Source organism: Cydia pomonella, chromosome 1 (assembly GCF_033807575.1).
Source record: "Cydia pomonella isolate Wapato2018A chromosome 1, ilCydPomo1, whole genome shotgun sequence".
Classification (NCBI taxonomy): Eukaryota; Metazoa; Arthropoda; class Insecta; order Lepidoptera; family Tortricidae; genus Cydia; species Cydia pomonella.
The window spans coordinates 13,432,912-13,449,093 of NC_084703.1; the positions used below are offsets into that span (position 1 = coordinate 13,432,912).

At 39.2% G+C, this 16,182-nt stretch overlaps 1 protein-coding gene across 2 annotated transcripts in view; it reads left to right on the forward strand.

Annotated features, from left to right (window-relative positions):
• LOC133515738 (eukaryotic translation initiation factor 4 gamma 3-like) overlaps nucleotides 1-7,010 on the forward strand; it is a 65,387-nt gene extending 58,377 nt beyond the window's left edge. For both annotated transcript variants that reach the window (XM_061848311.1, XM_061848320.1), the window contains 2 exons: nucleotides 3,507-3,608; nucleotides 5,624-7,010. In XM_061848311.1, the coding sequence (XP_061704295.1) occupies nucleotides 3,507-3,608; nucleotides 5,624-5,703 (182 nt within the window). In that variant the 3' untranslated portion in view covers nucleotides 5,704-7,010. The remainder of the gene's footprint in view (nucleotides 1-3,506; nucleotides 3,609-5,623) is intronic.
• The last annotated feature ends 9,172 nt before the right edge of the window (nucleotides 7,011-16,182 follow it).

The window sequence follows — 16,182 nt, forward strand, 5'->3', positions numbered from 1 at the left end:
ACATGCGTGAAAAGGTCGCTCTCTTTGGTCATGTTTTAATATATTGCCACTCGTTGCGGGTTTCCTTCTTTTTATAGGTACTTCTATTGTTATGTACTATTCGATTCTTTTGTTTATGAATTTTATAATTTAAAAAGAAGTTTGAATGATTTTATAGCTGATTAATAAAATTACACAATTTTAAATTATGGCTGTTTGCCGAAATGTCTTTAAACAGTAAACAAAATGGTGGGAAGTTATTTTATTGCATTTATATTTCTTAAAATTTAACTTTTTTTCTTACGTGTGAATGCATTGTATGAACACATTGGGCTATTCCTACTACTTACCACCAAGTTGTTACCAGTGGACCACCCCGAACCAGAGTTGGTGGTAATTACTGGGAATTATTTTTCCCTGTAGTTTAAAAGTAATAAAAACAGTATAGTATAAATATAGAGTACTTTAATAAATAATGATATGTCGTTTAGTGTTCCAGTAAACTGCCTTAAAGTGATCAAAAATAGTCTGTATTGACTGATTTGTTTGTTCGTTCATATAATTAATTTCAAGTACAATTAATAACAGCACACGCCTTATTGAGCTTATTGTGGGACTTGGTCAATTTGTGTAATACTTGTACCAGTAAAACTGTTTTTGTTAAGTAACTTTTAACTTTTTGAACGCTCTATGTCATAAGCACAAACATCACTCAAACGCCAAGATCCCGGGCGCAAGGGAGCTAATGTAGACCTTATTCGAAAGTGTGAAGATTGCTTTGACAGAATCGACTATAACACCTTTAGTTGTTCTTGGCGTGGTGGGCACGACGGCATACGACTCCTTTAGGGGTTCTTGGCGTTCAGAAGGTTAACCCTTTACCAGGCTGACAGTTCAAAAATGACAATCGAATGTCAGTCTTACTCATCGAAAATAGAACACATGTTTGAAGAGCCGCATGTGGGAAATATATATCTAATATATCCTTTAGCCTGGTAAAGGGTTAAGGCAGTTCACTGAAACACTAATCGACTTTAAAGTACTCTATAGAATACTATTTATACTGTTTTTGTTAGTATTGTACTCCAACAAAATTTTAGTGGTAACTACTGGGAAAAGGAGTAAGTACGAGGGTGGATTGAAAAATTCGCGGCCTGAACAAAACAGAGGTTTTTAAATTTATTTTTATTTTTCTACATAGTCCCCGTCGAGTTGAATGCACTTGTTCCATCCGGATTCCAGAGCCATTACACCACTTTTGAAGAAGCTTTCCTCGAGACCTTCAAAATAGGCATCCACCTCAGCTTGGACCTCGGTGTTGCTTGAAAATTTCATACCACCCATATGTTTTTTTTAAATTGGGGAACAGATGAAAGTCCGATGGTGCTAAATCGTGAATAGGGTGGGTAGGGCAATAATTCAAACCCACATTTGGCAATCTCCGCCATTTGGCAATGTCCTGGTGGAAGATAACTTTCTTTGTCAACATTCCAGGTCTTTTTATCTTCAGAGCCTCGCGTAATCTGCGTAATAACTCGCAATAATAGTCGGAATTTATAGTTTTACCTCTCTGGAGATAGTCAACCATTATTATTCCCTTTGCATCCCAGAAAACAGATGCCATGACTTTATTGGCCGACTAAATTGCTTTGGCTTTTTTAGGAGGCGGAGATCCAGGACGAACCCACTGGTTCGATTGCTGTTTGGTCTCTGGTGTATAGTGGTGGACCCACGTCTCGTCCATAGTTACAAATCTGTCCAAAAAGTCTTGAGTATCGGCTTCACGTGAGTCTAGACATTCACGTGAATTAGTACGGCGAGCGATCTTTTGTTCCACTGAAACAAGCCTCGGGACCCATCTCGCCGACACCTTGGAAAAACCTAATTCGTTGACTATAATATTTTGAGTTCTTTCATAAGAGATGCCTACTATGTCAGTTATTTCCCGCACCTTTAATCGCCGGTCTTTCATTATCATTTCGCATATAATTGCCACATTGTCCGTGTTAGTGACCGTTGTTGGCCTCCCGGGACGAGGGTCATCTGCGATACTATCTCGTCCACGCTTGAATTCAGCTGCCCATTTTTCACCATCGTATATGATGGACAGGATTGCCCTAATGTATTTTGCATATCATCATAAATTTGCTTCGGTGTTAATCCTTTTTTATGCAGGTATTTAACAGCACGCTGCTCTAATTTCTCCATTTTCACGATATCTACCGACACGTAACTTTAAATATGCCGTAAAATTGCTTTTAACGCATTCACTACCACCGACGCATATATGCGTTCACCGTCATACAAGTTTGTTCCTAGGCCACGCCCCCTGGCAGTGAATGCGTTAAATATAGACGCCAATTGAAATTTCGCGGGAAGACAGTTGAATGATGACAGTTCAAAATGGCGGCAAAAAAAAGAAAAAGTTTTTTTTTTAATTGGCCAAGCCGCGAATTTTTCAATCAACCCTCGTATGTACTTACCTAGGAATAGCCCCATTATAAGTAATAACTGCACACATATTAGGCTCTCTATGATGTGTTTAGGAATCGCATGTGTGCATTGCGGCACTGTAATTAGACCCAATAGTATTCCAACCAAAAAAAGTGATCAGATAGGTACAATACAAATTAGGTTGGGCTTTCGAGAAATGTGACTTGTCTTCAAATGAATCATCAGAGCTGGATTAACTGGAATATTTTTGCAGTTTTAGAAAAATCTTGTAGATTGGTGCGGCTTGGAAAAGGGTTAAATGAAAGTTTCTGATCCCTTCCACAGTCCATTGACCCAGAGGCGATAGCACGGTCGCATTTTTATCGCCTGTCACCATTCCTGTCGCGTATGTAAGTGCGAAAGTGCAACCATGCTGCCACTGCTGCTCTACAACTTATATAGCATTTGTCCTAAATGTATACTCTGACAAGATTCGGATTTTCGAAATATTAATGTAATATTGAAAACTATTTTTTTTTTAAAACAGAAATAAAGTATTTATTTGTAAAGGTAGGTCCAAAATGCATTCTGATAAAAAAAATAAACTAGATATAAACCTAAAAATTAAATTAATTATAACAAACTAACTGTATATCAGAAGCCCTATGTCGGAACGGGCTGTCATCTGATCCAAACGTGCCAAAAATGCTAGCGGCATTGCCGCGTTGCACAGCCAGCGATATTTGCTGAACCAGGAAAGAGCCAGCACGCTATTTTGCTAGTATAGGTGATGTGGGAGGGGGAAAAGTTGCTCACGCAAGTGGCGTCCCAAATCAGGCTGCGGCCTTTTGCCCAATAAGGTACCAGCGTAAGGCCGTGCGGTCGCTTGCCGTCCGTGCGGCTCCAGGATACAAAACTATTTTGTTGTAATAATTAATAATATTTGTTGTTACAACAAGGCAGTTTATTTAATTGCTAGATGCTGGTCGTAATTTACGGTTATTGAACGCGTCATAGAGGGTTTATGATATGTAAGTAGATACATATAATAATATATGCTACTATCTTTTTATAACAAATGGTTTCTTTTTCAGGCATAACACTAGAAATTTTCCAATATTTACATGAACAATACATAATTTCTGTGGATAGTTTCATTGCTTGGGAAGAATCACAAAAGGAACTCGAAGGCAAAGGTATATATAGTAAAAAAATATTTATACTAATTCGTTTGTTGGCTGTATAGAATTAAAGCCCACTTTATGGGTGTTTCAACTTTTTAAAAGTTTTGACCTTGACTAATGCTGGTATACTGGAATGGGGTTGGTATCTGTCATAGATTTCCCGTTTCTAGTTTAACTTTTAAAGCATTAACTTGACACTATTCATAGGATTGACTGGTAAAACCTATGCTTGCACAATCTGTAAAATACTTCGACCGGCCAACTTCATTTGGATGTGGATGAAAATCGAGCCTACAACCATTTTAAACCTCTTACTCTTACCCCCTTATTCATAAACGTGTACTAAAGTTAACACGCCGCTAATAATCGTTTGTCCCTTTCCGACATATGGGTATGATGGAAAGGGACAAACGATTATTAGCGGCTTGTTAACTTTAGTAGACGTTTATGAATAAGGGTGAGAGTCAGAATGGCGGGTGTACCTAAATAAAATCAAATGAAAAGCAAACCATATTTTTGTACCTAATTTGTACTATTTAGTACCTCGTTTAAAAAATTTTGTACCTCACGGTACTTAAAGTTATCATCAAAAAACAGGTCACCCGCCATCCTGACAGTCAGAATGGCGGGTGTACTTTATTACGCTATGATCCCGTGGTTATTGATAAATTCTATAAAAGCCAATTTTTTTTACCTTTACATTCAATTATAATATGAGCCATTTTATTTGTGGTTTCCAAGTTTTACTTATTTTATATTTTTCTTGCTATTACAATTTTGCAGGCGTTATAATTTTTCACGTTATCGATCTCGTTTAAAAAAAAACGCAAAGGTACTTAATTACGCCAGGATTTAGTACCTTTAATGTTTAATCTGTTCAGTTCAAATAACTCAGAAAATCATGTCTTAGAAAAGAGCAGGCGCAATTTCAAAGAAATCATCCTAAGAAAAATCATGCCCTGTTCAAAATGTTCGTTTTTCACTGATTGTTGGCGATTAATCAAATAAAAGCCGCAAATTATGCGTGTTTGTCGTTACATTTGATTAAGTTTTGGAGGAGGTAACAGTCGATCGTTTTTTGAGATTTTTACGCAGGATTTTTCACCTAACCTGGCGTTGTCTTTATCGCACAAATTTTAGGAGTCGCTTCCTAATGTGAAACTTACAGTACGAAACGACATCTGTTGTTTCCGCGGCGCCATGTTGATTCTTACTAATTAAGTAATTTACACTGAAACTTGTATGCATTATGTTTTGCTATAATAAAAGACGGTAGCTCGACATATTTATAGCAGAAAGAAACGATCGACTGTTTCCTCCTCCAAAACTTAATCAAATGTAACGAAATTTTTGATTTTAAGGGTAATTGATTCCTTAGAGAGTGAAAAACGAACATTTAAGTGCATGATTTTTCTTAGGAAGATTTCTTTGAAATTGCGCCTGCTCTTTTCTAAGACATGATTTTCTGAGTTATTTGAACTTAACAGATTAAACATTAAAGGTACTAAATCCTGGCGTAATTAAAATAATTGTAACAAAGCGTTTTTTCTTAAAAATGAGATCGATAACGTGAAAAATTATAACGCCTGCAAAATTGTAATAGCAAGCAAAATATAAAATGAGTATAACTTGGAAACCACAAATAAAATGGCTCATATTATAATTGAATGTGAAGGTACAAAAAAGGTACAAAAATTTGACTTTTATAGAATTTATCAATAACCACGGGAACATAGCGTAATAAAGTACACCCGCCATTCGTTGTCAGGATGGTGGGTGACCTGTTTTTTGATGATAACTTTAAGTACCGTGAGGTACAATTTTTTTTAAATGAGGTACTAAATAGTACAAATTAGCTACAAAAATATGGTATGCTTTTCATTTGATTTTATTTAGGTACACCCGCCATTCTGACTCTCACGAATAAGGGGGTTAATGTCTAACTGACCATAAACTCTTAATTTCTATCCAGCTAAGTCAACCTTATGTTTGAGGTAATGTTATTGACCGCATCGGTATGTTTGTAGCGGTAATGATGAAGGCGTTGACGTCGTTCTTCACGAACATCAAGGAAGCGGACAACGAGGACTCGTGCAGCGAGGACTGACGTGGGCCCCCGCCCGCCGCCGCCGGCGCGCCGCCGCCGCCGCCGCCGCCGCCGTATGCGCTTTATGCGCCCCGTGCGGCCGACGCATCCGCTTACAATGTCTTCTATATTTTTATATACTAGAATCAACCTACACTGAATTCATAGAATAATAGATTATATTATTATGTAATGCTTACTAACAAGGCTAGAAAAGTTGTATGATATTTTTTAAAGCTATAGTTATTTATAATGTTTAATAATAACTACGTACTTTGAAAGTATAATTGAGAATAATTATGCTTGGGATGGATTAATTTTAAATTATTAGCAACAACGTCTATATTCAATACATCAGACTTGCGTTGTAGTTGTCATGAAGTACGTCTACGGATCTATGATGTGTTACAATGTAATGCTATGCGAAACAAGCTTTCGAAAGTTACAGTTACATATCTTACCTATACTTTGTCGAAGTCTGAAAATGATGATTATTTTGGCTGTATCCTTATTCCCTTGTAATTTATGTTTTATATAATTTTTATACAGTTGAAACGTAAGAATCAAACCATGAAGTATTCATAAAATCATCTAATATTTAGTATAGAAAAGCAAAATCAAATATTTTATATGGAACATATGTTACGAGGAGATAATTAATAGAATATGTGCTACAAATAATAAACAAAATCATGGCAATGAATGTCTACATAAAGGCCACATGGCTGTTAATTTACAATCCAAGCAATAATCATTCATAATATTAAAATAATAAAGAAACTTACAATTATTTTAAATAATAATTGTCTCCAAATTCTAGTAATTGGAATGTGTTATGAGGTCAACATGTTGAATGGTTTTATAATATTTAATATGTATATCACTTTGTTTTTATTGATATAGACATAATTAATAAAGATGTAATTTGTAAAATGTAAAGAACATTGAACTTTATTTTGGCCGTTGTTCATTTGGTTTCGTGTATATCTTCATACCCGATGAATCAATTTCGTTAACAATTTACACCTATTTCCTTGAAATTCAATTCTTCAAGATTGCAATTAGTGCATTCCTTTATAAATTGTAACTTTTTTTTTATTAGATATTTTATTGTTTAGTTATAATTATATATTATAGTGGCTCAGTTAGCCGTGGTTTTGAAAAATCCACCGTGCATCAGGTGACTGGTGCCGGCTGCCGGCCGCCCCCGCATGCCCCTCGTCTTTCACTTCCCTATTGACTCTGCTACTGAGTTTATTTTTATTACTATAGCTACTCTTGTCAGTTAATATGTATGTTATGTAAATAAACTTTTTATGAAAAAATAACTGTTTTTCATGACAATATGGCTGTCCTAAATTACAAAAACGGGTACAGTCAGCACCAAATATGTAGATAGATAGTAACGGCCACTGGCCGAATATGTCACACACACACACACACACTATGAAAATAAGGATGTGTGTGTTACGATTATGGTTACATTTTCGACCACTTGGGCCGTCAGTATACAGGGTGTTTATTTAGTCAACTAAATATATAGGTCATACTGAGCAACAATGGGACCAACCCCGAAATCGCGAAACTCCCATAAAAATGTCAAGGCTAAACAGCCAAAATAAATGAAACCTCCAATTATTTTTCGCGATTTTTGGTTTGGTCCCATAGTAAAAGTTGCTCAGTATGACCTATAGATTCACCCCATAAATTATTGCAGGTGACTCAATAAACACCCTGTATATTTGATGCCGACTGTTCAGTAACTTGACAACAGCATAACATAAATAATGCTTTTACGATAGTAATTTCGCGCAACACATGCTAGCCTATTAACATTATTTAAAGCAGGTATTTGTAAAATTCAAAAACTCGGGGCTCCTACAAGGTACAGTCAGCGTCAAATACTTTGTAGCAGTCAAAGTGGCCAAATAGTTCGGTACACCATACTAAATATAGGGCGTACCGAACTATTTTGCAACTTTGGTTGGAGCGGCTGGTTTTACTGCACCGGAGCTAGCACATAGGCCCTAGGACAAGGTGGGCAAGACTTCAAATCCACCAAAAAAGAAATCCTTAAAATAAATATTTTAAACTTTGTTATTCAATTTCTAATCACTGACAGCGCACTTTACTCCGTCAATAACGTCTAAGTTCATGTCATGTCCTTGTGTCTCCCTAGCGCCACCGGAGAGATTTCGAACTATTATTTATAGCTGACAGCTGGACACTTTTGCAACAGTTCTGCCTATGGAGATTACCTTCCGTAGCGGATGGTTTTAAAGTGTGCATTTTTTTAAAAATTATTCTTGACCATGGATACAAGTCCTTCAGTCGTATTCATAAACATTTTTTTTTTTTTTTTATATGGCTTACTGTTGATTGCCAGTGTCATGTCGATTTATTTATGATAAACTTATTTCGGGGGCGCGAATTTTTATCAAACACAAGGTTGCTAATCCAAATGAGAATGTAGGAACGACAGTAAATTTAGATGTAATAAACATTACATAACAACCATCAAAATACACAATATTATCCTTAAAGTGTGCATGTAGACGAGTGATACCATGTAAAACATATTCTCCCTGATGTAATAATTCTTTTTAAAATAAAAAATGCACTGTTTTATGTTTGACACTAAATATGTACCTGATTTAATAGGTCTTGAAAATGCGTAATGTTACTTTGTGCAAATATTATTTAAAATAATAATATTTAGCATCGGGATGATATCAGTTCGTTTTTTTTAAATTTATACTTGAAACATATCTTTAAACCATAAGTTTTAAACAAATATATGTTGCAATATGGAAATTATGATAAATTATGATCGAAAATTTATAAATATCGATTATTTATAAATTTATAAAAGTATAAATAATCCTGAAATATTTTTCAATCAAATATAGACTAAATTACAAATATCTACGTAGGTATATGCTTTTATAAGTCTTAACACATGCGCACCATATCTACGGACTCAAATTACATGCACCGCGTGCAAACACTTATAAAATCACAATATTTAACATTAGATGGATCCAATTGTTAAAAGACATTAGATAAATTTGATTTTGAACAAAAATATAATATACACAACAAACAAAGGTTTACTATCAAATATTAGTCATAAAAGTGTCTCATAATTTTCGGGAAATTACCATGCGGACTTATTTTGAAATACGCAATCAATAATTTATCCATTCACCTAAATAATCTCTTATAAGTACATAACTACTTTCGGGAAATTACCCTATTAAAATATCGTGATTTTACGTACGATAACATGATAATTGATAAACTGACCTATGAAAAGTTATCCCATCTCTTTTTTTCGTCTGATCTTATAACACTTGACCACGCATGTCGGCATATTTTTTATTTTTCTTCTACCAATTTGCTTAAATGACATGTCGATCCGACTGACGGCAAATTGGTGGATGAGGGCATAGAGATAACTGTCAATGTCCTGTGTGTCACGCGTAAATACTAGGAAATTGGTGGATGATGGAATCCTACTTGTGTTTTACCGATACTCCGTCCGCAGTATTTCTAGTCCAAGGCAAAAGCTAAAGGTATATTTTGCTTTAATGTGCAGATCTTTGTGAACGCCCTAATTGCTTAGATACGTTCGACATTTTGTGCGATCAGATATTTTCGACTAGACCTGTGCAAAGAATTTATTGAAAAAAAAAACGTGCTCAGATTTTTTTGCCATTGCAATAGTTACGAGTATGATATAAATGGCATTTGCAGTGTGCATAATTTATTGAAATTTAGTCTTGCTCAGAAATATTTGGACACCTTGGCTGCTTCGAAATATCTGATGGCGACTGTACACCCGCCATTCTGACTACCACGTTAAGAATGGGTATAGTAAGCTATCCTTAAAAGATAGACAATCAACATCGCGGACTTTTATGTAGACTCATGAACGAGAGACAACTCTACCATACATTGTTTGTTGCTCAAACTGATTAGGCAGCGTTTTCGATTAAAGCCAGTCTGATTTTTTCCGACAACATCGTTATGTTTCAACAAATTTACAAAAGATATATACCTAAGCCTTACTCAGGAATCACTCTATTGATCGATGAAAGTCGTAAGAAAATCCGTTCAGTAGTTTTATAAGATGTAGGAATTGACGTTTTCCCCTATACTTGCAGACGCTAGGTTGCGTGACAGTCGTGCACATAGCGACTTGTGAGCCCGACGCTACGCTGCACGCCCCGCCGAACGCTCCGCTTCAAGCGTCCACTCAGGGGGCCTACTGCGAAAACCAAAATTCGCAAATTGCGGAGATCTTTCATACTCTCACTAAGACGTAGTCAGAGTGACAGAGAAAAATGCCTGCAAATGACGAACTTCGATTTTTGCGGTTATAGCCCAGGCAGGTCTTACACCTTCCTTGATCCTTGTTATCTCCTATATACTTACTTTACTCTGGTTATCCCGAACGTGTAGTAATTTTTTTTAATTAGCGTAAAATTACGCACATTTTTTTATGTGAGTGGCGTCCGTACGATACCATACCATACCATACATGTCACCGCTAGACAGTATGACACCGTTTTATTCAGAGACATGTCAGTCGCTTCGCTTGACAGACAGATGAAGTGTGCGAAAGGGAAGCCATGACGTATATGAACAAGCCATAAATGCGAAAGAGGCAGACTACATATGAGAAAACGTAACCAATTTTGAGTTCGAAGGCGGCCGAGGCGGCCAAGATCATATTGCCGTATTTTTAAACGTGAAAAATATAAGCGAATAAAAAAGAAAAATATATATTAAGTAATTTAGTGACGATAGTGTCATGTTGTGTGCCGGGTTGTAGTGTTTCAGGGCCAAAAAACCCAGGAAAATACTCATTTCACAGGTAATTATGATATTCCTAGCGAAATTTTCGTAACGATATTTTATCAAATTAACAGCATAAAAAGTGTAAAAAACCAATTATAACAGTTCATTATAAGTTTTTCTTCAATTGTGTGTTAATATTTCATCATATTAGTCAATAATTTAGAATATTTTGTGTAAAAACCTAAACTGTTACTTTACGCTAGGGCTTGACAAAATGTTCATATGACTGTATCGATAACTTGTCGGTATATTAGTAGGTATGGAATTAGTTGTTCACAAGACATCATTAAGATATTACCTTTATAACCGACTTAAAATAATAACGCTTGTTATAATACCTTTTTTGAACGTGTACATGTTTCGCGATAAATTTAAACTTCACTTTCCAACACAGTATTTACATTTTAACCACTTTTCCACGGCTTTGCCGCCAACACAAGGAAACACAAGACAGCGTATTCTTGTACACAGCGTATACACATCCAACCCAAGTTGTCAGCAGCAAAAGGCGCGAAATTCAAATTTTCTTTGGTAAGTCAACTCTTTGCGAACACATTTTCAAACAACTTCAACTTTATCATTTTCAACTTTTTAAAACACATTTGAAAAAGTAGTCGATAAAGCAGTTTTGGCGGTGAAGTGAGAGGATGGCAGGACATTGAATAACGACCGTGTAGTGTAGGATACAACGTTTATTCGTTACCTCGTACATATACTTTACTCATCAGGATATCTATTGGTTTCTTACGATCTAAGATACATGGGTAATAATTCCCTCGCTTTTTCTCTCACGCTGTCAACATGACAGTCCCAGTGTTGCCGTGGTTGTTTGAAAAGGTGGCTACAAACGAATGTATGTGGTCGCCACACCACCCCCCCCACGGAGAGAAATAACCCATTAGAAATAACAAAAATCGTCGCGTTTGCTAAATGTCACCTTTCGTCCAGATCGCGTAATAGGTGGTATTTGGGTAGTGGCATCCGCGGGAGCTTTGACGGGTTCATCCGTGCAGGAAGGTTCAGACCGCGTGGACTTCGTCAGCTGGTTTTTATACGTTTGGTCCTCAGCAGGCTTGACAAAAGGCTCAGGAGCGGGTAATTTATTCCGAACATCTGCCCTGGCTTGCGCTTCGGCAGCACTAGCCTCAATGAAGGCAGGTTTTACTCGGTCGACGCTTACCACGACCTCTCTACTCTTGATGCTGAGTGTCAAAGTTTTTCCGTCAGCTGAACGAGATAGAATTTCGTATGGACCGGTGTAAGGAGGTTGTAATGGCCGGCGAACTGTGTCGTCACGCAAAAAAACGTGAGTCGCTGATGGCAAAGCTTTGGAGATGAAAATAGCTGGTTTCGAATGACGTGAGGCTGGAATAGGCTGTAATGCTGCCATTTTACGTCGAAGTTGGGTGACGTAGTCGGCCGGGTCTTCCATTCGTACTGGTGCAGGATTTAACATCTCTCCCGGTAAACGCAAGCTTTCGCCGTAGACCATTTCCGCGGCCGTGGCATTAAGGTCTTCTTTAAATGCTGTCCGCATGCCTAGTAGGACAAGGGGTAGAGCTTTTACCCAAGAATCAGCGTGGCACATGAGAGCGGCCTTCAGTTGCCGATGGACTCGCTCGATCATACCATTGGCGCAAGGGTGATATGCGGTTGTCCTGATGCGTTTCGAGGAAATGGTCTGTGTGAGGCGGCGGAATAGGTCCGACTCGAATTGAGTTCCTTGGTCTGTTGTAATTATTGACGGCACGCCGAAACGAGACACCCACTCTCGAATGAATGTGTCAGCTACTTCCTCGGCCGTGATAGTACGCATGGGCCACACTTCTGGCCATCTTGAGACTCTGTCTATAGCCGTCAAACAGTAACGAAATTCTTTACACACTGGCATTGGTCCAACGATGTCTATATGAATGTGCTGGAAACGTCCAGATGGCTGAGAAATGTGGCCGATGGGTGCCGAAATGTGACGTATCACTTTAGCGCGTTGGCACTCGAGGCATGACTGGGTCCATCTCCGTGCATCGTTTTTGATTGATGGCCAAACATATCGGCTGGTCAGCAACTTAATGGTGGCGCGGACTCCCGGGTGGCTGAGATTATGCAACTGCTCGAATGCTGCACGTCGAAACAAGGGGGTTAAGTAAGGACGAGGCTTCCCAGTTGATACGTCACATTGAATGGAAGTGTCTGTACCTGGAAGTGTAATCCTGGTTATTTTAAGACCGGAATTTTCTTGGCGCAAAGTCGCGAGATCTATATCGGTCTCTTGAGACTTAGCGAGTGCCTCGTAATCGACGTCTAATGCAATGGCTTCAATGCGCGACATTGTGTCCGCGACTACATTGTCTTCACCTTTGATATAACGAATGTCCGTAGTAAATTGTCCTATAAAGGATAGTTGGTTCAGCTGTGATGGGGGTAGCTTCTCTCGACGCTGTACGAAAGCGTACAACAGCGGCTTGTGGTCCGTGTAGATAGCTACGTGCTGAACCTCGAGTATGTAGCGGAAATGCTGTACGCTTTCGTACACCGCTAGAAACTCTCTATAATATGCTGGCCACTGCGTCTGTTGGGAGGTCAGTTTCCTGCTGAAGAAAGCGAGAGGGCACCATAGACCGTTCACGAGCTGCTGAAGACAAGATCCAATGTGGATGCTAGATGCGTCTGTGAAAAGCCCGAGAGAAGCCCCATCAGTAGGGTGTTGCAATAGAGTAGCCTTAGACAGGCTCGCCTTGCATTCCTCGAATCTCAGCAAAAGTTCGGGTGTCCATAAGAATGGTTTTGCACCTTTACCGTTTATGGAAGCTACGGCATCAATAAGAGGTGCCTGCGATCGTGCGGCATGGGGTATGAATCGGCGATAATAATTAATCATGCCGAGAAATCGGCGTACGCCCTGGACCGTCTTCGGAGGGGGAAAATCGAGTAGAGCTTGGATTCGATCTTGTGGAGGTTTAGTACCTTCTGAGCTAATTTGAAAGCCCAAAAACTTAACTTCCCTGGCGCCAAACACGCATTTTGACGGATTAATTACTACACCGTAATCCTGGAGCCGTTTGAACAAAATCTTTAGGTGTTCTGTGTGAAAGGTCTCGTTAGTTGAATACACTAAAATATCGTCAACATAGGGAAATACGAAGTCGAGACCCCGTGTGACCTCGTCGATAAACCTTTGGAACGTTTGGCCAGCGTTCCTTAACCCGAAGGTCATAAAGGGGAATTCGAAAAGGCCAAACGGGGTGACGATAGCCGTTTTTGGAATATCTTCTTCGGCTACGGGTATCTGATGGTATGCCTTCACCAAGTCAATGGTTGAAAAGATCTTGGCTCCGGCGAGATTATGTGTGAAATCGTGAATGTGCCGGACAGGGTACCGATCTGGAATGGTCCTCGCGTTTAAAGCTCGATAATCGCCGCACGGGCGCCATGACTCGTCCTTCTTCAAAGCCATATGCAGCGGCGAGGACCATGCGCTTTGAGAAGGTCGAGCAATGCCGCTTCGCACCAAATCCTCAAATTCCTTTTTGGCGGCTATTAGTTTTTGGGGGGCTAAGCGACGTGGACGGCAGGAAAGGGGCGGTCCGTCTGTTGTGCGGATGTGGTGTACTGTATTGTGTTTTATCACACGTGGAAGACCGGGTGGTTTAACGACATCTGGGAACTCAGTGAGCACTTGTGCAAATCTCGAGTTCTGAAAATTTATAGCTTTAATACTTGAGTGATCTGTAATAGTAACTGAGGCTGCAGCATTTAAACCTGTAGTACCATCGACTAATTTCTTTTTATGACAGTCGGGTAAAAGGTGATAGTGTGCCAGAAAATCAGATCCTATGATTGCAGTGCTGACATCAGCAACCACAAATTGCCATATAAATTCGCGCCGCAATCCTAAGTCCAAGTTAAGTTTAATTGTACCATAAGTTTTTATGCTGCTGCCGTTCGCTGCACTGAGGTCCCAGTTGGTGGGTTTTCTATACTTCCTAAGCCGGCGTTGGGGGTAGCAGCATAAGTCGGATCCGGTGTCTATTAAAAACTTTTGATTTGTGCATTTATCCCTGATAAATAAGCGGCGGCCATAACTTTTTAACATGGAGCAATCAGTAGCCGCGCTTACTGATTGCGCTTGGAGTTTTCCTCCCAGTCACAAGGAGGGACGCATTTGCTGGCTCTAGTGCCATATCTCCTATGGTACCAGCATCTTCTTGACGCTGGGGATCCATTTCGGCTTCTGGTTCTTGAAGAAGATCGATTATGGGAGCGGCCTCTAGCCTGAGACCCAGCAAGGCTGGCTACTTGCATGGACAGTTGTTCAATACATTCTTTAAGCGAGGCTATCTCACTTGGTGGACAACTGTTGTCAATTTTGTTAACTCTAGAGGAACCTGGTGACACCTCAATTATATTGTCAGCCAACCCCGCTAGCTTTTCTAGGGAAAGATCAGTGTGGGCAGCAAGAATAGCCTGAACATTATTTGGTAAACGCCTCATCCAAAGCTGCCGCAAAAGGGTTTCATCTTTTGTGGTCCCTGCAAGAGAGCGGAGCCTTCTGAGGAAAGTAGAAGGCTTGTTATCACCAAGTTCTTCCTCACTGACCAACCTGTCTACTCGTTCCTGCTCTGATACTGCCAGTCGTCTAATCAACTCTTTTATTAAAGTTTCATATTTGTCTTCCTTGGGCGGATCTAATACCAGGTCTTCTATCTCTCCTATCAGCTTTTGGTCTATTATGCTAATTACATGGCTAAATTTAGTCATATCACACTTTATTCCTGCAACATGAAATTGGCACTCCGCTTGGGCAAACCATACTTTAGGTTTGTCTGCCCAAAACGGTGGTAATTTTACAGATACCTTGCACACCTTATCTCCAGTGACAGGTGTAGGTGTGGGTTGGGGGGCAGCTTGATTTCCCTGCAGCTGAGCTTGTAGTGCTTCATTCCTACTCTGTAGGTCGGCCAGCTGTTGTCTGAGTTCCTCTGTCGACATGGTCCAGGAAATAAAATATGTACTCAAATGCAAATGCCACCACCCAAATATAACCACAAACCTAATTCCGGTTAATAAAACCGGCAAATGTTATTATTATAATAAAAGATACACAGAAAACATGAATAAGTAACAAAACAGCAATAAGGTTAAAACACAAAATAGGTATTTTTTAAATATAGGTTTGTACCAAGTGCAATAATACAATTAATGTTACGTCTTGTGAGGAAAACAGATGTAGTAACTTAGTAATGCATACACACGAAAAAACATAAGATTTCAAAAGCTGAATGTATCGGTTTTATAGTAGTTGGTTTACTTACTAGTGTCCCATAGGTAATATAGCTAGCCAGGCTCAGCTCCTTAAAAAAAAAAAACACTCACGGACAGCTTATAACGCACACTTGCACTTCACCACTCTTACAAATCCGATCTGCAGTCCGCTCGACGATGCCGGCGATGAAATATAGAATGCACCTGGCGCCGATCCGAACAGCGCCCACCTGGCGGCAATTCTTCGCACCCCGCTATCATGGAGCGGATGTCGGCGCTATGCGAGGACGCCAAGCACTATGCAGGCCTCAAACTCCTATGAATCAGCCCTCATCAGGCATGAGTCGCACGCGCAGGCAAATCGGGCTCCTCCAA